This window comes from Rhinolophus sinicus, linkage group LG17 (genome assembly GCF_036562045.2).
Source record: "Rhinolophus sinicus isolate RSC01 linkage group LG17, ASM3656204v1, whole genome shotgun sequence".
In the NCBI taxonomy this organism is placed as follows: domain Eukaryota; kingdom Metazoa; phylum Chordata; class Mammalia; order Chiroptera; family Rhinolophidae; genus Rhinolophus; species Rhinolophus sinicus.
In genome coordinates, this window is record NC_133766.1 from 18,864,531 (window position 1) to 18,890,142 (window position 25,612).

The following is a 25,612-nucleotide window of genomic DNA, read 5'->3' on the forward strand; positions in this document are numbered from 1 at the left end:
AGAAAAAGAGTGAATAAACAATGAAAGTGGAAAAATTATACCTAAAGCTAGAGAAAAACCCAGACAATGTTTTTATTTTTTGGCTACATTAATTCAATATACATTTACAGGCTACCTTTCTGTGTGCTATACTCTTCAACAGGTGACAGGCCAACAAAGATGAATCTGGCAAAGTACCTGCCACCTTTATTCTTTCCATAAAAATTTCTAATCATAATAAATCCAATGAAAACACAATATTAACCTAAATTCTGGATTTAAAAGACTATATAATGGTGGATCTAAATTAGTTAGAATCATTATTTATATCAACCAATATATTAATTGATTCATTAGAGTAGAAAATATAGTAATTAAAAACAGAATTGGACTGCCTGATTGCATCCTGGGCCCACTGTAATTTTACAGTTTCCTCATCTGTAACACGATTTCATTTATAGAGATGTTGTGAAGATTAAGTGTGTGAATGCACTCACGATCTTAGCATAGTTACTGGCAATCACGTGAATGTGCACAGTAGCATTATTTGTAATATCAAGTGACGGAAACGTGCTCTATGTTCACCAACATGACTGGAGAGAGACAATGTGGTATATTGCTACAGCAAAATACAACTCAGTAATAAAAAGGAACAAACTACTGACACGTTTACATCAATAGATGAACCTCAAAAACATGGTGCTAAGTGAAAGAAGCAGACACACGAGATGAAATATTGTAGGATTCCATTTCTATGAAGTGTCCGGAATACTACACATAGGCGCATTCATAGGAAGTAGATTAGTGATGGCCTGACCCTGAGGGTGAGAGTAAGGAGTAACTGTGTAGGTGGGCAGGAGAGATCTTACTAGGAAATGAAAACGTTCTAGAAATGATTTATGGTGATAGTTGTACCACTCAGTAAAGTTACTAAAAATCACTGAATTATACATTTGAAATGAGTACATTTTACATGTAAAATAATCTCAAAAAAGCTGTTTTTAAAAAAATATGGAAAAATGTGTTCAATATATTTTAGTAATTATTAACATAAATCAAGTAATTTTCTTTGTAACTTATCTTAGCAAACAAAATATAAAAAATATTTTCCCAAGGACAAATAGAACATACAATAAAATTTGCTAAATATTGGAAGATTAATTAAAATATAATTTTCTAAAGATTTAGAAGTTCTAAAGTCATACAGAATATGTTCTACTTAGAATAGAAATAAAGAACATTAAATAGTTCTTAAAAACTTACAAAGTTAAAACTAGTTTCTGTTTAACATGATTTTACTCATTTACTATTACCTTTGATTTCATATACACAGTCTACTAGTTATTACCTCCAAAATGGTACCTCCAAATGCCACTCTACTATTTTTTATTTTTTATCAGCTTTATTAAGGTATAACTGATATGCCGAAAACTGGACATAGTGCATACAATTTGATGAGTTTGGACATATGCATACCCATGAAACTATCAGACCATCAAGTTAATAAATATATCCATCACCTCCAAAAGTTTCCTTGTGCCCCTTTGCTGTTTTGTCTTGTGGTAAGAACAAACCAGGAGATCTTTAAAAAAAATTTATTAAGAGGGTAGAGCTCATCTAAATGCTGTTTAAAACCGAAGTTCAGGAAGATGAGAAGTGTGTTTCATTTGGTAAAAATCCTTGTTTATTAATGTAACTTTACTATTACTTCAGAGACATGAAATTGCTAGAGGAAGTTTTTTTCAAAGACTTCACCTCATAGAAAAGAGCATTCTTTCTGTTTTTAAAGTTCAATGTATCTGAGTGCAACACACACACACGCTATGTCCTTCCTTACAGTATACTAAACTTACAAATTTTAAAATGTGTTAATTTGAAATATAAGGTTCTAAAATAAATGAACTTCAAATTAACTGCATTTAAAGCATCCATTTTTAAAATAGAAACCTAATTAATTTGGGAAAAGCATTTACTTTGTATTTAGCACTATCTTGAATAAACAAATCTTCAGTTTGACAAAGTTTTACAATACATTAAACAAATATACTGTGGACTAATTTACACTAATGAAATTAACTTCCACAATTTCCACTATAATAGAAACTTTCAACCACATGTGTGTAGCAGTGAATGCGTCTGTTATTTTAAAATCTAAACTGTGTGAAAAAAATTACAAGTATTCAATAAGAAAATGAACTATTACTAAAGAGAATCACTTTCTGGAAATTCCAAGGAAGGGGAAAACTTTAAGATACTTTTACCCTTACAATAAAAATATCTGAACAGCAAGGTATCTTTAATAGCAGTGCTATTAGATCCAGAAGGAATAAATATATCACATTTCCTAGAAGCAGCACCGTTAAGTTCTGAAACTGAAACAAGAGATTCCTATGGCCTTGACTCACTGAAAGATTGTTTTAATCAACAGAACCTTTCCACTGAAGAACAGATGCCAGCAAATGACTTTAAATGGGGAAAAATTGAGGTGAAATTTCTAAAGGATCTAAAATACTAATTTCTAAAGGATCTAAATTCATTACAGAGCTTCAGATTGTAAAACAAGGGTCTCTACCCGTATGTACATTTCTGTATTCATTAGCAACAGAAACCAACTAGAACTACAGTGAGTTGAAGAAAATAAATGTATAAGAAAAATGCAAGGATATGTCACATGATCTAAGAAATGACTGAAAGACTAAGTCTTAAAAAGGGCATGAACCAGGACCCCTCCCGAGACCCAAAAACAGAAGTTAATGCATTTTGTCTTTAGAACATGGGATCGACCAGCGACAGCCACAGAGGTAAGGTCATGAAATACAGACACAGTTGCTGGGGTCCACCCCTAGAAATGATAGATAGTTCCCAGAGAAGGAGGAACTGCTTTAAATGGAGAAGCCAATACAAAAGGAGTACAATATTTTATAATATTAAAACACACAAACACATTCCATGTCCACAGTACTGAAATTTACCTTTTCAATATCATCCTAATAAAAAATCTGGAATAATCTGTGATGCAGGTTTGATTGCAGTATAGTCTATAATAAGGAAACATTACTAACATGGAGTCCCTGGTTTTAAATACCATCTATAGTTATGTTTCCTACGTTCCTATTTCTAGCCCAGATCTTTACTCTTTGAGTAATCAGACTCATACTACCAGCTTGACATAGTTCGAAGTGGATATCGCAAAGCTGTCTTCAATGTTCCCCGAATCCTTAATCCTACCCTAGTTTTTCCATACCATCCTCATTGATTAACCAAAACACCAGGAATCTATCCTAGAGTTTTCACTTCCTGTTACCCCCAAATAATGAATCGAGAATTTGATGATCCTTGTTGTAAAACACTTCTCAAATCTCCCCACTTCGATCCCCACTGCTCCTTCTGCAGTCAAGACAACCATGATATGCCACTTGGATTAGAGTAACAACATCCTTCTATCAACCCAACTTCTACTTAAAAAAAAAATTAAACATCCCTCTCTGCATGGTTCGGTTAACTGTTCCTTTGTTTCACTGTGCTTTTGGTTTTCAGGGAATATGGTTTTAAATTCAATTTTGGTTTATAATTATATAAAACAAGGTTTGTCAGAAGTCCAGTTTCCATCCCTGTCCTCTCTACCCCATTCCCTCCCTCACATGTAACTATATTTTAAAGTATCCTTCCACTGTTTTAAAATATAAGCAAACAGAAACATATTCCCTATTATTTAGATAAAAAATAGCATAGTACAAAAGTTTTTCAGCATCTTACTTTTTTTTCCACTTACATGCTAGACATCTCTCAATTCACAGTATAAATATTAAACATTCATATATTACATATACACAGAAACACACATTCCTCCTCTAGGAAAAAACGCTTTGGTCAATTACAAGGCTTCACCTATTTCACGAGAAATGAAACCATCATCAGTAACCAGTTCAGGGCTGACACTCAGCCATGTGGTACCAGTGCAGCTTTGGTTTCTGCATTTGGAAACTTCTTTGAGGCTGGTTGGTGCCGAAGCAAGGAGCCCCTACAAGTCCCACTTCCTGGAAACCACAAGGCCTCTAGAGGGTTGCCCTACGGCCTCCTATCCATCTCCCTCAGGAGCCCTGGGTCAGCACTGCCTCCACACCCACCAGTGCTCCAGGCCCTGTCCTTATATGTTCCCACAGACACCAGACCGGGAGAAGCCTTGGCATTGGCACCCCAGCGGGAAAATGCTCACCGTCCATCTGGTCTACTTAGGTCATGGCTACCAGCTGCCTGCCTGTCTACAGCCCCTCATGTAGCTGTAGCCCCTCATCCTGATGCCGGCTGCAGTCTCTATAGCACTTACTGCCTCTGAAGGATCTAAGGATTACAGAGGGGTAGGTGGTAATGCAGTCATTGTAGGCACTGTCTTCTTGTTGCACTGCAGGCATTGCCATAATGGGCTGAACCTCATGGAAGCCTGGCAATTTGAAGCTGGGGAGATGCCCTAGACAGGGAACCCTCTTTTAATACTCTGCTGAGTTTCACAAACAAATTGAATGCCTAGCCGAGCTGGCATAATAATATTAATTTTATTAATAAAAACAACAGTTAACCCTTACCTATCATTTGCTCAGTGACTGGCACTGTTGTAAGTAAATATTAGCTTGCTTTGGTATTATATTTATTACCACCATGTCCATTTACCAGATAAGAAAACACTAGCACAAAGGGGAAGACAGCAGAGTCAGGATGCAAACACAGGCAGCTCAACAGAGCCCAAGTCCACTGCTTTCTCTCTCTCCCCCTTGCCTCTCTCCCTCTCTCCCTCCCTGGGCCTAAGATGAAACCATTTACGAAAGTTTTAAAACACCCCAAAGTGTTCTTTCTATGAACACTTTATATGTGTACATAAAACATGAAAACAGGACTGGAAGGATAGATACCAAACTTGTAACAAAGCCTGCTTCTGGAAAAGGGGGAAGGGCTCAAGACAAGGAAACATTTGCTCTCTCTAGTAGGTTAAATTTTTGAAAGAAAATGTACTTATGTATAGTTATATAAACTTTTTAAAATTATAACCATAAAAGTTTTCTGGAAGGAAGTATATGAAAATAATGATGGTTCATTCTGGGTGGTATGCAGATGAGTGAAAGCCATTCACTTCTTTGTATTTACTGTGTAAGTTCCCCCCAGTCCATCCCAAGGTAAGGCAGGCTTTTGATTGGTCGACTAGTTTAAGCTTACCACAGTCGTAACAGCTGCCTTCTTACTGTTCCTGAAACTACACTTGTGTATTACATGGTCAGTGATACATTTAATTATGCTGAGGCTGTTGCAAACACTTCAACTCTTAGGTGGGGCTTCCTAAATCTTCTATCACACACTCTAAAGAAGAGGTCTACTGTCAAGATTCCAGCCAAGCCATTGAAAATAATATTTAATAAAGCCAAGGTGTGTCGCAGCAGTATGCTGCTGGTACAGACGCTTTTGCCCTTGCTGTGATATCCTTAAGGTGACAGGAGGCTTGTGGCAGATGCCTGTGTCCTAGGTAACTGGAATACTTCCCACGGGAACCAACTCCTGAAATCTCTCCCCTTAGCAAAGTGAAATCTAACAAGAGTCTGACATGGTGAACTTTCGTAGTATCTCAATAAACGCCTTCTGGCTTTTTTGGAACAAGCCTAGCAGATAAAGTGAGAAGTCACTAGTATTTCCCCAAACTTTATGTCGTGGGTCCCAACGATAAGAACTGCATACAAACTCTAGGGCAGGGGTGTCCAAACTTCTTTCAACATTTTTCACCAAGGGCCATATGCAGTAAAATACACAAACAGCCGGGCCACTCACTCGAGGTGAAGTATGTATTGCCTCACCTGGTTTATTTAAGTAAACTAAATATATTTTTTGGAATTTGCTGCGGGCCAATTAAAAATGGATTGCGGGCCACAGTTAGCCCGCGGGCTGCAGTTTGGACACCCCTGCTCTAGAGTCTCACTGCTCTGTGCAGCCTGCAGAAAACCTGCCCAAGTTTTTTGCTAAGTACAGCAGGCATAATAAATGCTTCACATCTGAGTTTGAGATGAAAACCCAGCTATTTCTCAGTTGTATGGTTCTTCCTTTTCCTAAGTCGCCAAAGTAGTCAGGAAATTCTCTTAGAACAATGGGACAGCATGCTCGAAAGGAAAAAACAAACTACTTTCTTTGTTCTTATACTACATAGGAGAGTCCTGATGTGGACAAGCACCTGAGCTTGGAATCACTAAACTTGGATTTGCCTTCCAGCTCTTACAGCTGTGTAAACTGGGCATGCTAATATTCTTCTCTAAGCTGCTGTTTTCTCAAGCAACTGGGATCACACAGTGTTTCCCCGAAAATAAGACCTAGCCGGACAATCAGCTCTAATGCGTCTTTTGGAGCAAAAATTAACATAAGACCCAGTCTTATTTTATGGTAAGATCCGGTCTTATTGTAAAATAAGACCGGGTCTTATCTAACAAACATAACATAACATAACATAACATAACATAACATAACATAACATAACATAACATAACATACATAACATAACACCGGGTCTTATATTAATTTTTGCTCGAAAACACGCATTAGAACTGATTGTCCAGCTAGGTGTTATTTTCTGGGAAACATGGTAATTAATTAATTAATTAAGCAAACCACAAGATTTCTGTGAAGAGGACATTAAGGATTCTATACAAGCATGTTAGCAGTGCACGAAAGGAGGTAAAATGAAATGTTACTCCAGCCACATTAACGAGTATCCCTCTGTCTGAGGGCTCCTTCATCTCAGGATCTCCCTGCCGTGCTGTCCCCCAGCTCTCCACTTCACTCTAAATCAGTGAGAGTTTTTCCGAGGCTCCAGAGTTAACAGCCATGTAAGGTCTTTAGACATAGCTCCAAGTTTTCCATTCTATCACCTTAAAAAGATTATCTCACATCCTGGAGAACAAATAGAGTTGTCTCCTTCATTAGGTACAGTTTTCTATAAGATCTATCTTGTTGGTGGGCTTGAACTTACAGTTAATACAGCTACACTAGTCAGTTTAAACCACCCACTGTTGCCCTCAGGTAATACAATTATTTGTCGGTTTGTTTGTGATTCTATATAATGCTCCCTAAATGTATCTGAGATCGATCTCCTATAGACTTTGCTAACTGAAACCTGTGATGAAATGTCAGGTCCCAGTGCTGCTTGATGGCAGTTACAATATTCTTCCACTTACCAGACGTGTTTCAACCCCTAGCAATGGATACAGCCCATGTTCAACTTATAGTGTATCACTTTCTACTCACTTGGTTACTAAATAGTTCTTTTTAAAAACCTGTTCTCTGGTTACAAACACTCACAGCCTCAGTTTTGCCACTAATGAACTGTATGGTCTCAGTAAAATCGCATGTCTCTGGGTGTCAGTTTTATAATCAATCAAGTAGGATACCTTTAATGTCTATCATTTAATTTCTATTTTTCTACTCATCCACTGTCAGACAAGTTATCGCAGCTCCTGCCCGCTCCCCCCTCCAAATTGTGAAGACTGTATATAGGTTCACCATGAAAGCCCAGCAATCTCACCAACTTACTTTGAGATTGAAAGTGTATAAACACTGGTGTTCAGGGGCATTGTGCATGGCTATGCAGTCTGTGCATGCCGAAGGCACCTGCCTGAGGCGGGGCAGAAATTCAGCCCGTGGTGGGTTTGCCCAGTCTTACACCTGGAGGAAGGGATGCCTTGCCCTTCTTACACAGGTGCTAGCTGTTCACTGAACGGTATTCTCGCGGCATAGTGTCTGCTCACAGGTGATGCCTTTTTCTAATTCATTTACCCAGCAGGCTATACCTTTACCTAAACTGCACAAACACATCTATCTCATCTTAGAAATCAGAGGTGGCCTGCAAAGTAGCACAATAAAAGAAGTTTACACTTCTGGGAGCAATGATCTCATCACACAAAAAGAGCTCCAAAACACAAAGATGCAGGACAAGTCTTCAAGATTAGTTTCTCTTCAAATTGACCATATTTAAAGCACACACATACACAATAAAGAAGTCTTCAGAAGAGAAATGCTCATGAACAAAAAACTGAAATCAAAGAAAAAGTTTAACAAAAATCTAAATAAACCATTTAATATATATAACTTTCACTATTTTTAAGACACTAAATATTTTTTGTTAAAAGCAACTAAAAAATATAGATTTATTTGCACTTAAATTGTGGAAATTAATAGGGCTATCTTTATAAGACAGTTATAATGCACTTAAAATAGGGAATATAGTCAATGGAATTGTAACAACTATATTTGATGTCAGAGGGGTAGTAGACTGGGGGGTTATCACTTTGTGAGGGGTGTAAATGTCTAACACTGTTTTGTATACCTGAAATTAAGAAGAAAACATTGGAAGGAGCACAGAAATTGTTATATTAAAGACACTGAGGAATTAGTTACTATGATTGAACCAAGAAAAAAAAAACAAAAAAAAAACAAACCCCCAAAAAACTCAGCTCTGAGCTTTCCCATAGCAAATATGAAAGGGAAAGGTTATGATACGTAGTTTTCATCAAGAGCTAAAAGCCAACACACTGGATCATCTAATGTACAAAGAACATACTTTATGGACACTGAAGTCCAGCAGGTGTTTATTGTGCTGACACCACCGTAATTGCTAATGTCTTGGTTTCTGGGTCAGCTGACGTTCCACATGGCATCACCCCGGCCAGTCCACAAGAGCAGTGGGAGCTATGCCACCCCCTGAGTCAACTGCCGTTGTGACAGGGCAGAGGGCTGGAGACGCTGTCATTAGCCATCTTACAAGAACACTACCAGCTAGTCACTAACAATGTTACAAAAGGAATAAGTTGATAAAAATCTGTAAAACCTTAAGATCTAGTGACCTGCATAAGCAACCAGGAAGGGCCCAGGAAAGAGATGCACTTAGATATCAAAACAGTGTCCCTGGTGACAAAGTACAGTAAGAGCAAAGGTCTGATTAGCTTTCCTGTTACATATTTGCTCCTGGGAGTCAGTTTTGGACAAAATGGTTTATGGTTCACCTGGTTACAGTTGTTTTGCCTACTGAACAAAGCTGATTTACTGCTGTTATCTTACTATTAAAAATGTTAACAAAATTATACTCATAAAAAAAAAGGTAGTATCAAAATTATGGAGCTTGTAAAGAAGACATATAAGAATGACACATGTCGTGTGTGTGTGTGTGTGTGTGCACACACATATATGTATTACATACCCTAAGACATAAGTGATACTGGAAATTATTTTCTAAAAGCATTTTAAATGAACTCACCCCCAAAATAACACGATTTTAATAATATAGCTATGCCACAATATGTAAATATAACTTGGTAATCTCTTTGGTGAACTAAAAAAGAAAAGCTATAAATAATAGAAAGACATTCTAATAATTTTACTAAATTTGCTCTTCATATAATATCATCTTCAATGGGCTTTTCCTATCTAATATAAAAATGGAAAGTATAAATTAGCGTGAATGGAATTTCAGAGGTTAGTTTATCTTACCAACTTAAACAAGATATGCACTACCTAAAGTAAGAGAGCATATCAGAAAATGCCCTTAATTTTAAGAACATAGCAAAAATGAATTAAAATTATTAACAAAGGAAATTTGATACATTATTTTATTTTTCCTAGACAATTTTCTTATGTCATTCCAAAAGAATGGAAGATTAATATGGCCATCTAGAGGAGAAAAGTTGATCAACAAATATGCCATCACATTTTCTTGCTTTTTCTAGAATACCTGTATTTCAGACTTACAATATATAAACTGTTGTAAAGGACTCAACTGAAGGGGTTAATCATGAGTGAAACAGACTTAGGGAGGATATTAAAGTCACAGTGCTGACCTAACAGGAGCTAAACCGACATTCATTTTGCAGTGGACTTGACAAGTGTTTATAACTTACGGTGTGACTTTAGGTTAAAAATTACGTATTCAATCTAAAATCTCTTCTGGGGATAATCTTAGCTACCACAAGGAGCTGCAGTGAAGATTAAGTATGACAATGTGTACAGAAACTTGCAGGGTCAGGCACACAGAAGGATCTCAATCTTACTACCTGCTCAGAACGTTCTCCTGCTCTAGTCTCTCCTCATCTCTAGCCCTCCCTGACTCTTCTCTAGTCTTGTATGTTTCCAATGTTGGCTATTCCAAAATTTCTCTACTGGAATTATTCACTGCTGAGAAATACACTTACAGTTCCTTACTAGCACTAATGAGGAAATAGTATGTCATATAAAAAATGTGTATTTAAAAATATTTTTCGTTTCATTTAGTTACCTCAACCCACATTTGTCAAGTCTGATCTTTATGAACTTGCAAAATAATATGCCAAATACAGGGTCAGAGCAGTAAAGAGAAATCTAATCTGCTCTACTCATCCCTTTACTTGTACCTCAGGAAAATGAACAAATCCTACCAAGAGACCTGTACTCAGTAGTCCTCTTAGGAGACCAGCCATAAAGTGAGCAATATTTCTGCTGAGTCACCTATGCAGACACAACCACCTCATGGAGACTCAAATGTATATTTTAACCAAATCCTCCTCCTTCCCGAATATATACCAGAGGAGGGTACTACCGTGTTTCCCTGAAAATAAGACCTAGCTGGACAATCAGCTCTAATGTGTCTTTTGGAGCAAAAATTTATATAAGAACTGGTATTATATTATATTATATTATATCATATCATACCTGGTCTTATACCATGTTTCCCTGAAAATAAGACCTAGTTGGACAATCATCTCTAATGCCTCTTTTGGAGCAAAAATTAATATAAGACCTGGTCTTATTTTACCATAATATAAGACCCAGTCTATAATATAATATTATAAAATCTCTTTCCCAGTCTATTATATAATAATATTGTACAATACAATATAATATAATACCAGGTCTTATATTAAGTTTGCTCCAAAAGACGCATTAGGGCTGATTCTACTGTTAATGAAAGGAAATTATTCATTGATCTTTTCTCATCACATATTCTCCCTCATCAATTTAATCCATTCCCATGGTTTCTAGTCTCTAAGTACATATGATCTGAAAACCTCTCCCCTAACCCCAATCATGATTTCAACCTCCATAGCCATTTCCAACTTTTTAAATATCCTACCTATCATATATGAGGTGTAACAAACAATACAATAAATGTTTAAATGAAAACAATGTATTACAGTAAAAGACACATCGCCATTAATCCTCCTCAAAATACTCCTCCTCGCTTCCAACACACCTATCCCTTCATTCTTGCCACTTTCTGAAGCAGTTCTGGAAGTCCTCTTTTGTGAGTTCTTTAGTCGTGCTGTTGTGGCTGCCTCCATATCCTGAATTCATTCAAAACGTTTACCCTTCATGCTCATTTTGACTTTGGGGAAGAACCAGAAGTTGCACGGTGCCAGATCTGGTGAATAAGGTAGATAAGGACATGCCATAATGTTTTTATTTGACAGAAATTGCCATATAGCAGAAGTGGTGTATGACATGGAGTGCTGTCATGATGGAGGATGATTTATGACATACTTTAAAACACACCTTCTCTCAACCGTAGCTCACACCCAACTGACTGCACCGAACAAGTTAAAACTTGTCACACATTGTTACTAAGGTTTGATGCACCACTTCCCGTACTGAATATCCTTGTCTTTCCATTGGACGGTACTCGGCAGCAGCATTCACTGCATTTCGTGATCAAAACAGAAAGGGTCCCTGTCACACATCGCTTCTGGTACAGCAATTTCTGTCAAATGAAAACATTACAATGTGTCCTCATCCACCTTATTCACTGGATCTGGCACCATGTGACTTCTGGCTCTTCCCCAAAGTCATAATGATTCAGGACATCGAGGCAGCCATGACAGGCGCACTAAAGACACTCACAAAAGAGGACTTCTAGAACTGCTTCAGAAAGTGGCAAAAACAATGGGAAAAGTGTGTTCAAAGAGAGGGGGAGTATTCTGAGGGGAATTAATGGCAATGTGTCTTTTACTGTAATAAATTTTTCAAATTTAAATTGTACTGTTTGATCACACCTCATATACATGTATGTTGGAGCCAAGCAGAATTCTCTCTGTTCCTGAAATAGTCCCTACATTTTACCACTTTTCATTTTGGATTTGTGAAGTTCCCTCTGTCTAAAAATACCTCCATTTATTCTTTTCACATACTTTCTATCCATTCTTCAAAGCTGAGGCCAAATGCCATTTTCTCTGAAGCTCTTTCATATTCCCCAACAGATGGTATTTTACTCCCTTCCTTAAAACTTTTTAGCATTCTATATGTAGTTCGTCTGCATCTTTGCCTGTACGCATGTTCAGCATTTATTATCACTTGAAATTGCTTTTCCCTAAGATCTTGAGCTCTGAAATCTCCCTCTCCAATCAAATTCTCCCATTCTTCCCCTCCTCCACGGAATTGCTCATAGTGATCTTTGATTTTTCAATAGCAATAATCTATGACACAAAATCCAATCTCCTAGTCTACTGTACCTTATATTATCACTTGGTCATCTCCCCATCCTAAATCCCCATGACAGCGTTTTAACAATAAGAATGTCCACCTCCACCTGGCTATTCCACAGACACTTCAAATTTAGCATGACCAAACCTAAATTATCTCCTCCCACAAACTTACTTCTCTAATGCTCTCTAAACTAAACAAAAATCTTGATTCCTCACTCATTACACACAGTCATTCACCAAGATATACTGAAACCATCCCTAAATCTATGAATTCTTTACCCCTAAATTCACTGCCAATGAGGATTTCATCACTGTTTATATGACTGGTCTTTTCTGCCTCCAAGAGCTCCTACCTCCAATTAATTTTCTGTTACAGTAGTTAAATAATCTTTCTTAGATACATTGATCTAAAAGTGCCACACTGTCCGTGTTAGAAATCTTCCAGAACTCTATATTTCCTATAAGACAATGTCCAAACTACTGAGCATGGCATTCAATCCTAATATGTGCCCATTCTCCAAACACAGATACTAAATTAAAGACACTGAAATATACCCTTCTACTTTCACGCAATCACCATTCCATGGTTGTTGAAACGGTTCTCACTTAAGTCCAGTTCACCTATTCTCTGAAGACTGAATTAGACTTCTCCGTATCCCCACCTCCCAAAGTCTGAGTCACCGCCTCTGCATTTCTACAGTACTGTGCTCATGAAACTAACAGGCCACTTACCACATTATGTTATACATACACTCATGGTCTTCCTCCTTCAGTCTGTGGGCTCTCTGAAACAAGCTTGTTTTATTCATTTTTTTAATCCATAGTATCTAGTATGGCACATAAAAAGCTTTCAACAAATGTTTGAGAAATAAATAGATCTAATTTCAGAATGCCTAATATCAATCAACCCTGGATGTTTTCAGCAAATGATCTGCGGTGGGGGAGAAGTGGTAGGAAAGTACAGATGGGTCTTGAAATGACAAAGTGATTCCAGGACACTTTCACCAACCAGTTCTAGAGTTAGGGCAAGAATCGAAGAGACACTAAGGTTATGCTTCTGTTCTAACAGCTTCTGCCAGACACAGAGCCATAACAGAGTAACAGGACCACAAGGAAGCAGCAGAGAATTGTAGGAGATGCGGGAAAAGGAGGAATAAATAGGGAAGAATAAAAATCCTAAATGGGAGCTGCAAAAAGGGAAGTGTCTAGGGCCACAGATTACAAACTCAGGGCTTGTTCATGACTACTCACTACCATCAGCCTCCTGTTTTCACTGCTCTCATCTACAACTATTATTTACTGATCACTTATCTACCAGGTGTCAGACACTGTGCTAAAAACGGCCACATATGTCATTTAATGTTGACAACCCTATCAGGAAGGTATTAGCCACATTTTAGACACAATAAAACAATAAAATCCTATAAACAATTAACTCTACTAGCAAGGTTTCATAGCGAATATGTTAAGTCATAGAGCCAGAATGTGAACAAGGTTAGGCTTCAAAACCCATTCTCTTTCTGCTCTACTATTCATGAGCCTGGGGTGTACCTAAGTTGGGAACTGGCTTTAGTGCTTTGCATTATTTAGTTATCTTTGCAAGTACATGTCTTATTTTCTCTAGTGCTAGAAATGTTTTTTTGAGGGTAAAGTTCATGTCTAATATTTTGTATTTCTTCCCTAGCATCACATAATGATCTTTCTATATAGTAATCACTCAGTATTTGATTAATTTCTTATTATACCTATAGAAATAAAAAGGAACTAGAAATAAAAAGGAAGTATATCAATCTTTACTGAGTATTAAGCCAATTACAAACAAAGACAATGCAGATCCTTTGACAACTGTATGTACTGAGGTAAAACTTTAAGTCATCAATCGTAATAGGCCCTAAAACACAAACCACAGCTATTAAATTAAGGATAGTCTGTGTTCTGTAGAATAATTAAAAAAAAAAAAACATTGTCTAAGATATACTGTTCTTTTTTCAGATCTGGGTATAAATAATTACTGTATGAGTAATCATATATTGTATCAAGCACGTGAACAACTTACTTGAATGTGGAAATAAATATGCTTTAATTAATGGCAAAACCTCTTTTATGTCTCTTATAGAAAGACATAAAAACATGTGAGAGTGGACTTGTATCTCTTACATAGGTTGAGTTCTAAAGTTAATGTCAATACAGAAGACAAATCAATTAGAGACAAAATAATCCTTGAAAATTCCTTAAATCATCCTTCAACCATAATACAGTACTAGCCTCAATAAATTTCATCTCAGACAATTTTTCCTCCCTCACAGAACAGACCACCATTTCTTCTGCTATGTGCCACATGAAGTATTTGGCTCACGTTTAGGGGCCATATTGAATGAAGGAGCATACATTTACATGCTGGAATCACATTCAACACTCTTCGATACTTAGACCATCATCAGTTCTTGTAACAGGTATTTAGGAACTGATTCCATTTGAGAGAACAACAGATTCACATCTCATGCTTGCTAGGCATATGTTCATTGTGGAAAGAGAGCTAGTGTTACTATTGTATTTAATTTAGTGTTTTGCTTTTGGGTGTTTTGGTTTTTGGCTTGAGTGCAAAGATTTGAATTTGTATAAATTATAATCCCAGAACTGTGACTCTACTGTATGGGCTACTTGGTTTATTGTGCAACCCCAGATGCCTAGAATTTTGGGGGAAAATAATCTAATACTATTAACTTGTCATCTAAACAAAATAATAATAATTAGCCTGTCTTACCTTCATCTATTGATGCTTCACTACTGTATCCATCATACTCTGCAGATAGAGGACTATATTTTTGTCTTGTTTCCCAAGTATAGTTCTTTTGCCTGCAATCAGCCAGCGGCAGTCTGGAGTTGTGTGTCCTGGATAAGGCCTCATGGTATTTACCCAGGGCTTCATCTTCACTTTCAGAGGAGGAACCGTGCTCATCTTTGTCCGTGTAGGAATTATCTATTTGCAATGATAAAGAGGGCAAATCAAAATCTTAATGCAATAAAGTACGATGAATTTAATATACTCACCGAGATACATATATAATGTCATAGATATCCACATGCACACAAATATATATACATATATATACACACATATATATATAAATACACACAACCTGAATTTTCAGCATTAGAGAAGTATAATTTTTTTCATTTAAGAAGCCCAAGATTTAGATTTTATGTCTTACTAGAAAAAGACTGAATCGTTATATTCTAATTATATAAATGTTAGTGACAGTGATTTTCCAACAATGATACACATGAAAAAAAAAAAATAGGGCTTGCTATCTTGTGTAATTTTTTTAAAGGATTAGTAGTACACAAAGGTAGTTATAAGTATTGCCAGTACATATGGACCTGATTCAAATAATTCATGTTATAAGTGATATTTTGGTTGTAATCTTGGCAAAAATTTTCAGCACTAACAATTCTTAGTGCTGGGAGTGCAACAGGGAAACAGGCAGATGTATATTATTGATGAAATTATAACCGGTCAAAATTTTCTAGAGAGCAATTTTGAAATACATATCAAACTTTTAAATCTGTACAGTCTTTGATCCATTTCTAGGAATTTACCAATTCCATTCCTAAGAATTCAGTTTAACAAAATAATTAACAGGTGAGCAAAGATATATATTTGAGACAATTCACTGTATTATGTTTAAAAGAAAACAAAAATAAAATATAACCTAAACATCCATCTCTGAGCCTTGGTTAAGTAAATTATGTTATGTCTATGCAATGATACACTATGCAGCATTAAAAATGAGGAGGTGAACTTACAAGTACAGGGAAAGAGTAACATCATGTTAAAAAAAAAGAGAGGGTTATAAGATAGAAGGTATATTTATATTCTCACTTAAACACACACACACACTTACATGCAATATATACACACATACATGCAGCATATATTTATACACACATATAAAAATATGTGGAAAGATAAACACCAAACTTAATACTTATTATCTATGAACAGTAGAATAACTAGGAAAATTTTCCTTACATATACCTAAATTTCATGTAAAATTTTAGATGGTATATATATATTTTTATTATTTCAAAAAGCACTAGTTATTACCTTTTAAAACAGTAAAATTTTGAAACAGTCGCATGTTGAGATGCATTTAAACTGAGATGCAACCCTCTTAGAATTATAAATCAACCTAAAAGGATGAAGCGACCACAACAGGTGGAATTTATGAGTTTAGTCTAGATGTTTTTCTCTTTATACTCAGTTGAGATCATCTGTACTAAAGAAATCAAGGTTTGAAATTCAAGTGGGGGGACATAGAATAAGTAATTTTAAAATACGGGATAGAAAGTGAATGTTTAGAGTTAGAAGAAGGGAGCTTCTAAGTCAACAATCTAAGTCCTACTTTTTAGTTCAGTAAAATAAAACCATAAAAGGATAAAACATATTCTGCATGCCCAGTATGCAGTCACGAGCCACATGCAGCTATTTAAAAAAAAATAAAACTTAAAATCCAGTGCCCCAGTGCTACTGGTCACATTTCATGTGCTCAATAGCCACATGGGGCTAGTGGTTATTATATGGAGCCATACGGATATGCAGAGCTTTTCCCTCATGCAGACAGTTCTGCTGGATGGTGCTGAGATGATGGCAGATCTGGTCTAGAACGGATGCATTGTGACTCCCAGTTCAGAGCTTTCAGCACTTTGTAGGGTACCATGGTGGTGGTCCCACGGCAGCAGATCAGCACTGAGGACAATAACTAGAAATTCTATAGTCACACTTCAACTATTATAAAATACTGCCGAAAGTAGCCCTGCATTCAGAAATAGAGAAGGAAACTCTCCCTCCTCTTTCTGCTTTATAAGCTCTATGTCAGAACCTACAACCCAGGAACTAGTGATACTACAGTTCAGCTATATGAAAGTATAATCTATGGGTCAAATAATTTTTAAAATGATTTTTAGAACTGAACTTGTTTCAGTTTAGTACTGACTACAATCTAGAATACTTGAGAGGTATTTGGTTTCTTTGGGTAGCAGCATGCTTCTTAAGGAAAACAAATCAAAACAAAATTAAAAACTCTGTGCTGCTACTTGTGAAGTATTTATTACTAACATGCATTTTACTGCTATTTTCTGAATAAAAATAATATGTGAACTATTCTATTTAATTTTATTTATTTCTGCTACTTCAAGTAATAAGACTACCAAAACTAAATCAAGGCTACCAAAAACCACCGCAGATCCCAAAATCCAAGGATGCTTAGGTCCCTAACATAAAATAGCATAGCATTTGTTTATAACCTATGTACACCCTCCTGTATGCTTTAAATCATCTCTAGATTACTTATAGTACCTAATACAATGTAAATGCTATGTAAATAGTTGTTACACTGTATTGTTTAGGGAATGATGACAAGGAAAAAAAGTGTATATGTTCAGTGCAATCACCATAGACCTAACTACATACATAGCACATATTAGTGAGAACACAAATTTTTTTAAAAAACATTTTTGTTCCATGGTTGGTTGAATCCGCAGATATGAAATCCACAGATACTGAGGGCTGACTATATTCCCAAAAACTGGTGTTCCTTTTCTGTTCAAGATGAATGACTTAGCTCATTCATCCTGAATCAGCCTCTATTATATCATTTAAAAGCATTTATGTAATTGATAGATAGCAGACCCCAACCAGAAAACTGCATATAAAGTCATGTAGCAGAACTGAAAAAGTCTCCCTCATTTCTACTGCTACTCAGATTTTTTTATTTTATAAGAATCTAAATTTACAGAAAAATTCCACATGCGTGTTTTATAAATAAAAGCCAGTGCACTTCTGGCCTTGTGATCAAATCAGCAATAAGTGGAAATGACTGAGGTGTTACCAGTCATTAACAGTGTGAAGCAATTCTGCAACCAAAACCAAGTAACTGTTGGCTAATTGTTTTGTAAATTGTCAAAAACATTGTGGTTGAAAACTATAGATAACTTAGTTAGACTCTTAATTCTACACAGAGAATTCATAACTAATTATAGATTGTGCATGTCTACTCATTGTAAACACAGAACAGTCATAAAATTCTGAATGTATGGCTAAATGAACAGACACATATCTGGAAGCATGTTACTCAATAAAAGAAAACGTATTGCTCTCAAGGAAAAATATAAGACATTTGATATAGACACTTACTGGGATAGACTTGAGCAACACTGTACAAAGGACTTAGGGGTTGCACAAACGCAGAATTTTAAAATGCAACTCCAGCACACCAAATAAATTCCAACTTACACATGCATACTAACTACTACAGCACACCATGGATTTTCTGGTTGTAAAATAAATGGACATTAAGAAAAATCAGGGCTGCTGAAAAATTGGCCAAATAAGGCAGGGACCAAGGGCGATATTGAACTTAAAGAGTTGTACAAATAACATACATGCTTTTGTAATGATTGTGAGGGATAAAAGAAAAGAATGACTTTAAAAACATCTCCCAGAAACAGAATTCAAGAAAGTCTTATAACAGATATACAGGCATGTATAGGAAAGTTCATAAATTTGGATAGTGTTTTCCTAATTAAAAAAAAAAAAGTAAGAAAAACTTTATCACTCAAACCCATATTAGGAGACCTCACCTTTTTCTGGTATTATCTTAGAATATTTTTCATCTTTACTCTTTGCTGTTCCTTTCTTGGAAGAAATGGCTTCATTTTTCTTTCTTTTTATGTCTCCTTTTACTTTGAAGCATTTTGTTGGATTTATTTGTTCTTTTATTCTTCCACGTAACTCATCTTTAGAATTAGTTGATCGGGCTGGATGTATGTCTTCTTTCGTAACAGATTTCTGTATCATACGTCTATTGCTTGATAAAATACCTTTTGGAGAACATTCATTTCCTGAATACTCATTCCCTTTGGATCTCTTACTTTTCATATGTTTTTCAGCTTTCTTTAAATGCTTTTCTTTCATTTCTGGATACATTACCTCCTTTAAATCATTCGTACCATTACTGGAAATTCCTAATCCAATTTTTTTATAACTGTCAGTATGTCCAAGTTCTTGAGAAGCAGATCCTGTCCTTGCATTCTGCTTGATAGCGGATATCCTGCCATCCCTCCCATGGTCTTTCAGAGAAGAATCACCAGCATTATTGGTCTCTTGATATTTTGATAGAGTCTGTTGCCTATCACTAATATGTTTAAATACTCTTTCTTCATTTAGTCCTTGATCTTGCTTTTGTGAAACTGAAGTATTACAATTTCTTTGATTTGTTCTGTGCTGTAAATTGGATTGTGTTTTCTGACAACTAATGTTTTGGGAGACTTCCGGTAACATGGCATTTTCTGGTTGAGAAGTATCTACTTCTTCTGCTGCTGACCTTTCCTCTTCTGAGCGAAAGCCATTTATCATACTTGTTACCTGTTCAGCAACTGAGTCAGTCAAAGCATAGCTGACTTCCCCAACAGCACTGGTCAAATCTTCTACAGCATTACTGATTGTGTCCACCAGAGAGGACACTGAAGGCAGATTCTGCTGAAAAGTTCTGAAAAATGCCATTTTCTATTTCCTTGTCCCTAAAAGGTGCAATAATTACATTTTCTCTTCTAAAATAACCACTGTGGAATCTGAATTAAACATTTACTCAAATGTTGCTACTCATGAGCTTGATATTAGTATTTCACATTGTGGCTTTTTAAATATTTCTGTAAATGTATTATGTATTGAAAGAAACAAGTTGAAGCAAAGACTCTTCCAAAAAAGAAAAAAAAAAATCAAACCACGTGGTTTAAATGTAATGACATTTTTTCCCACTCTATAGCTATCATAACAGCAGCAAGGCAATATTTTCCCCTCAAATATTATTGGTTTTTAATTCTATACCTGCAAGAAGAAGTATAAAAAGGATTTTTATTATATACTTTTAGTTCATTTATTAGTAGCTTATGTAGGGGAACTACTCTATCTTATTAACAAACTGCCAATATCACTTCAAATTAAGAAAAATATTAAGGGGAAAACATCTAAACAATTGTGCATAGAGGACGAACAGGGGAGGGCAGAGGGTGAACACTTGCTAAGTAGCTGTGATATACAAAGCACTGTGATTTAAAATTTTTATCTTATTTGATCTTACAATAACTCTAGGAGGTAAGTATTATTCCTATTTAATAAGTGAAAGAAAAACAAGGCTTAGAAAAAATGAAGAAGGTCTGCAAGACCTTTCCATTGGTCCTCAAGGTCAAAACTATTTTTATAATAATAGTAAGAAGATATTTAACTTTTTCACTTTCATTTGCTCACAATGAAAGTAAAAAAGTTACATGAGGCTACATGACAAATTAATGCAGAAACAGATATGAGAATCCAGCTGTTTTTCTACTATGCCAGTCATTAAAGATATTTTCCAAAAATGTAAAACAATGCCACTCTTCTCTCCAAACATTTTTTGTTTTAACAAATATTTTTTAATTAAAAAATGTTATTTATACCAACATGTAATAGTCTTTTTTTTTTTTTACAAATATATTGATAAAAATATTTTTAAAACTCCTGTTTTAACTTCTAATATGCTACATATCAATAAATACAACTCACATAAACATCAGCTCTTTGGGAATCCTCCATAATTTTTAAGAGTGTAAAGGGGTCATTAGACCAAAGAAACACCAGAAATGCTGAATTATTGGAGGCTCCCCAAAGAGACCTCTTTAACAGTTCATTCTATACAAATGATCAAAAAGCAAGGCTTAAGTATGAGAAACACAAACTTAATCAAATCGAAACCACATCAAGTACTATAGTTCCCTAATGCAAGTCACAGATGTAATTCAATAACAAATAGACTTTTTTTTTTATCAATGAGACTACCACTTTTTAAGTTATCAGTAGTAAGAGAAAAACATCTCTCCAGCATATGTACATAGACAAGAAATGCAAAGTTTCTCTGCTATAGCTCCTCAAAATTCTACTAAATTAACACCTTTCTTTTACAATTGTCAACCTGCTCCTGCTATCATTTATATAAACCAGTCTTTGGAAATAGCAAATAAAGAACTCATAAAATTTTTAAAAAATAACTCCATGGAAAACTTTTCCATAAGAGAACGAACAATATTATAGCCGTCATCTTTCCTAGTATCAAGTAATAGTAAGTGATATAATGCCTATGACACCAAGGAAGGGAGAGGAACGCTAATTGTTATAACCAGACTTTAACTATACACTAAGCTACTAAAGAAAACCACCTGCTCCAAACAATAAAATTATCTATCAGCTGAGAATTCAACAGTAGGTTAAAAAAAAAAGGGGTAAATACTTTCAAAAGCCTTCTATGGACATGGGGAAAAAGCTCTCTAGAGAGTTATTTGGACAATAGATTTAAGCTATATAAAGCAAAAAGATACTTCCCTCTTCTTAAATCACGTCTACTCTTAATCTAAAAAGCAAATCTTACATATGAAAAACAAAAGTGTTATGATAGTGTACAATTAATCTTTATGCAATATATTAGTAACTTGTGGGCAACAGAAAGATAATTGAACATAATTTACTTAGTAAATCTTTTAGTCTCACAGAATCTGGCTCAAAGGTTAGTTTACAGTATGTCAAAACCAACCTTTTTATCATATATTTAAAAAAATAATAGGGTAGCACAGATATAGAGAACAAACAAGAAAAGCAATAATGATACTTACAAATTTTATCTTGTGAATTCTTCCTTGTACTGTATCCTGAACCAAGCTCTGGAAACCCGCCAACATTTTCAAAACAGAACTTCTTATTAATATAGAGAAAAAGTAGCAGCATCAAGATAATAAACACCCCAACAGCTGACAAAAATCCAAATGCCTCTGGAGATACTAGAGAAAAAAAAGTCACAGCTGTAAGCATTTATTCTTCTTTAAGCTACAAATAAGAAGGAAACCCCCATAGAAATGTTAGATTACTGCCTTATTTGAATTATATTTTTAAACTGTCATAGTTCACAAGAGTTTTGTTTATAAGAAAAACAAACTGCACCTTTTAAAGAGTTGTTCAATTCATTCAACAGTAATTTATTGTAATTTATTGAAATCTTCTAAAAGTTTCCCTACACATTATGTTGGAACAACCTTAAAAGACAGGAGTTTACAAAATAGGTAGTTACATGTTTTATTAATTGAAGGACATTACGAAAATTTTAACACAAGAATTACAAAATATTATGTTCCGTGCATAAGTATATTACTTAATCAAATTTGTGAGAATGTATATTATTATTTCTAAAAGTTTCAATGCCCTTTTTTATTAAATAAACTTTGGGCTTCTTAACCTGGCATTCAAAGCTCCAGTCTCTTTTCAATTATCACACTCCAACCAAATGGTTCCACTTATTGCCTCAGAATCAGCTATATGTATTACCACACACCTTGTTTTTGTTCATCCTCTTCCCATTGCCTAGACTGACCAAGTCTCCTTTCTATCATACCCCACTCATCCACTCAACCAACCGATATTTTTGGGGCAGCAGCCATACGCCAGGTATCATCATATACACACTTACTGTCTTCCCTGAACAGTCTGGTGAAGGCAGTTACAACATGGCTTAATAAGAGCTACAACTGGGGAAGAACAGGGACTGTGAGACCTTTTAGAAACACTTAATCCAGTGTTGAAAGATCAAATAAGCTTTCCTGAAAGTTATGGTCTCTATGACTATATTCTAAGAATTAGTAAAAATTAGCCAAGTTAACACCACTCCAGGCAGGAGAAACAGCATGTGCAACGGTCCAGAGACAGATATGCCAGAAACTCAATGAAATTTTGTTATGATGAACTCCCAGATTGAATCTGGTATCAAGAGACTGCATGAAATCACTCATGGAGATTTTGTAGAGTGAGAACAGACAAAATCTTCTCCAACTTCTCCACTCCTCAGCAATCTCTCTTTGCTTTCAACATTTGCATTACTTGTCACCACACTGGTCATTTGGAGTTAACAGGAACTAAATTTTTGTATTCCCCAGTGCCTTATATATATATATATATATATATATATATATATATATATATATATATATATATATATATATATATATATATATACACTGTGTTTCCCCAAAAATAAGACCTAGCCGGACCATCAGCTCTAATGCATCTTTTGGAGCAAAAATTAATATAAGACCCGATTTTATTTTAATATAAGACCTGGTCTTATGTAACATAATATAAGACCAGGTCACAATATAATATAATACAATACTATATAATATTGGGTCTTATATTAATGTTTGCTCCAAATGATGCATTACAGCTGATGGTCTAGCTAGGTCTTATTTTCGGGGAAACATGGTAATACTCAAGTATTAGTTGGGAATGAATCCTAAGCCTCAAATACCCTCTGTAACCTACTGTTTCTTCCTCCACTGCTCAAGCAGCAACTAAGATGTCATCTCCTCCAAGATTCTTTCTTTAATCAGAAGATCCATGGCAATTAGCATCTAACTCATTTGTTTAAAATGAAGTCACCAACCAGTCAATGATGAGTGCTTTAATCTCCTAGCGTTGCATTACTTGCGAAAGCCAGGCATCCCTAGCTTTGTCGTAGATACGCTACGACGTATCTATTCAAAGTTGGGTCAACAGTATTGTGGTAGAGGATGGAGCAGAGTGACACTGTTAGGGACAGGCAATGAGCGTGAGGGGAGGAGGTGGCAGGAATGGTACAAGTGCTATCTGAACATCAGGCTGGTGTTGAGGAACAGTTCCTGCTACTAGAACCAAGAAGTTACGCCCAGGTGTTAGCACTGCCCATCTCATTCTAAGGCTGAAGAACAGTCAGGAAAGAGAATAAAATTTTAATCAAATGATCTCAGGTACAGGACATAAATACAGTGGTATGTATCAAACTAGAAGGATGAGGTAAAAATGAAAACAGAAGAATTATCATCATGATTTCTAAAAGTTAGAAAGGTCAAAAGCAGAATAGAATCTGGTACAAAGAGGCGAAATGCTCAATGTATTTTATGAAGAATCAAAATGCTCAACATACTTATATTCAATATTACACTGTAAATGGGAAATATGTACAGTTCTCCTTTTAGTCCAGGCCTAAAACACTCAGAAATTTGATGCCTTAAGAGAACACACAGGGTAAGATATTATGCACCGTGAGAATCTCCCACTTCTCAGAAAACTAAATGAGATAGAAAACATAGCTCACCTAAGAAAGCTAATTATTGCTAATAAAAGTAGCAATAAACACGTACAGCATATATTATGTGCTATTCACTGCTTTAGCACTTTACATCTGTTAACCCTTTTAATGTCCACAAGTATACTATTATTATCCCCATTATGAATTGTGAAGATATTAAACAATGTGCCCAGCTAGTAAGGGGCAAAGTCAGGATTCAAATCCTTCTGGCTCCAGAATCTGTGTGCTTACCTATTGTTCATACTGCTTCTCCTTCTATCCTTCCCTTCTTGCCTCTGTCTATCCTGTACCTCAATCCTTAGTTTTGTGATCCTCTTCCATCTCCCTCCCATCCATTTTAAACTAGGGGGAAAGATCAACTATAAACAAGTATTATATAATATGGTAAGCACTATAATAGAGGTATGACTATAACGTATTACTGGAACACAAAGAACAATACTACCTGGGGAAGTTACAAACACTTCAGAAAGGAGATGACCCTTGAGTAGGGCATGAAAAATTAATAACCACTGAGAGGGCAGGTGAAACAGCATGGTCAAAGACACAGAAACAACGTGCATGCATCCTATAAGCACTAATGACCAGCAGCCATGGCTGTCTTACCTCTGTATTCTCAAAGCACCTAGCACCATGGCACATAGCTGACATTATATAAACATTTGGAAATGAATGAATGAATGAATGTGTGTTCAGAAAAGATCAAGGACACACCAGAGGAGCTGTGAATGGAGATGAAAGCAAGGTCCAAAATGTCAAAGAAACTTGAACGCCCTCCTAAAGATTTTGTGCTTGTTGAACTATTTTTTAAAAAACAACTAGAAAACTGGAATACAGTAGGGAGTGGATGGTGGCAAAATATGAGTTCTTAAATCAAGCAGCTAACGGTGGTGGCAGAAAGGGGGTGACTTCTAGTCTTTGTTCAAGGAAAACTGACAATAAGCTAATCAAACAGAT

General features: G+C 35.7%; 1 protein-coding gene across 7 annotated transcripts in view; it reads right to left on the bottom strand.

Annotated features, from left to right (window-relative positions):
- The window catches only part of SYT14 (synaptotagmin 14), a 235,733-nt gene that overhangs the window by 156,505 nt on the left and 53,616 nt on the right, over positions 1-25,612 (bottom strand). For 3 of the 7 annotated variants that reach the window (XM_074322502.1, XM_019714489.2, XM_019714488.2), the window contains exons 3-4: positions 22,155-22,319; positions 15,217-15,432 (exon numbers count right to left, since the gene is read on the bottom strand). In XM_074322502.1, coding sequence (XP_074178603.1) covers positions 15,217-15,432; positions 22,155-22,319 — 381 coding nt within the window. Of the gene's footprint in view, positions 1-15,216; positions 15,433-19,094; positions 20,843-22,154; positions 22,320-25,612 lie in introns of those variants that run through there. The other 4 variants (XM_074322501.1, XM_074322506.1, XM_074322503.1 and 1 more) reach the window with 4 other exon arrangements.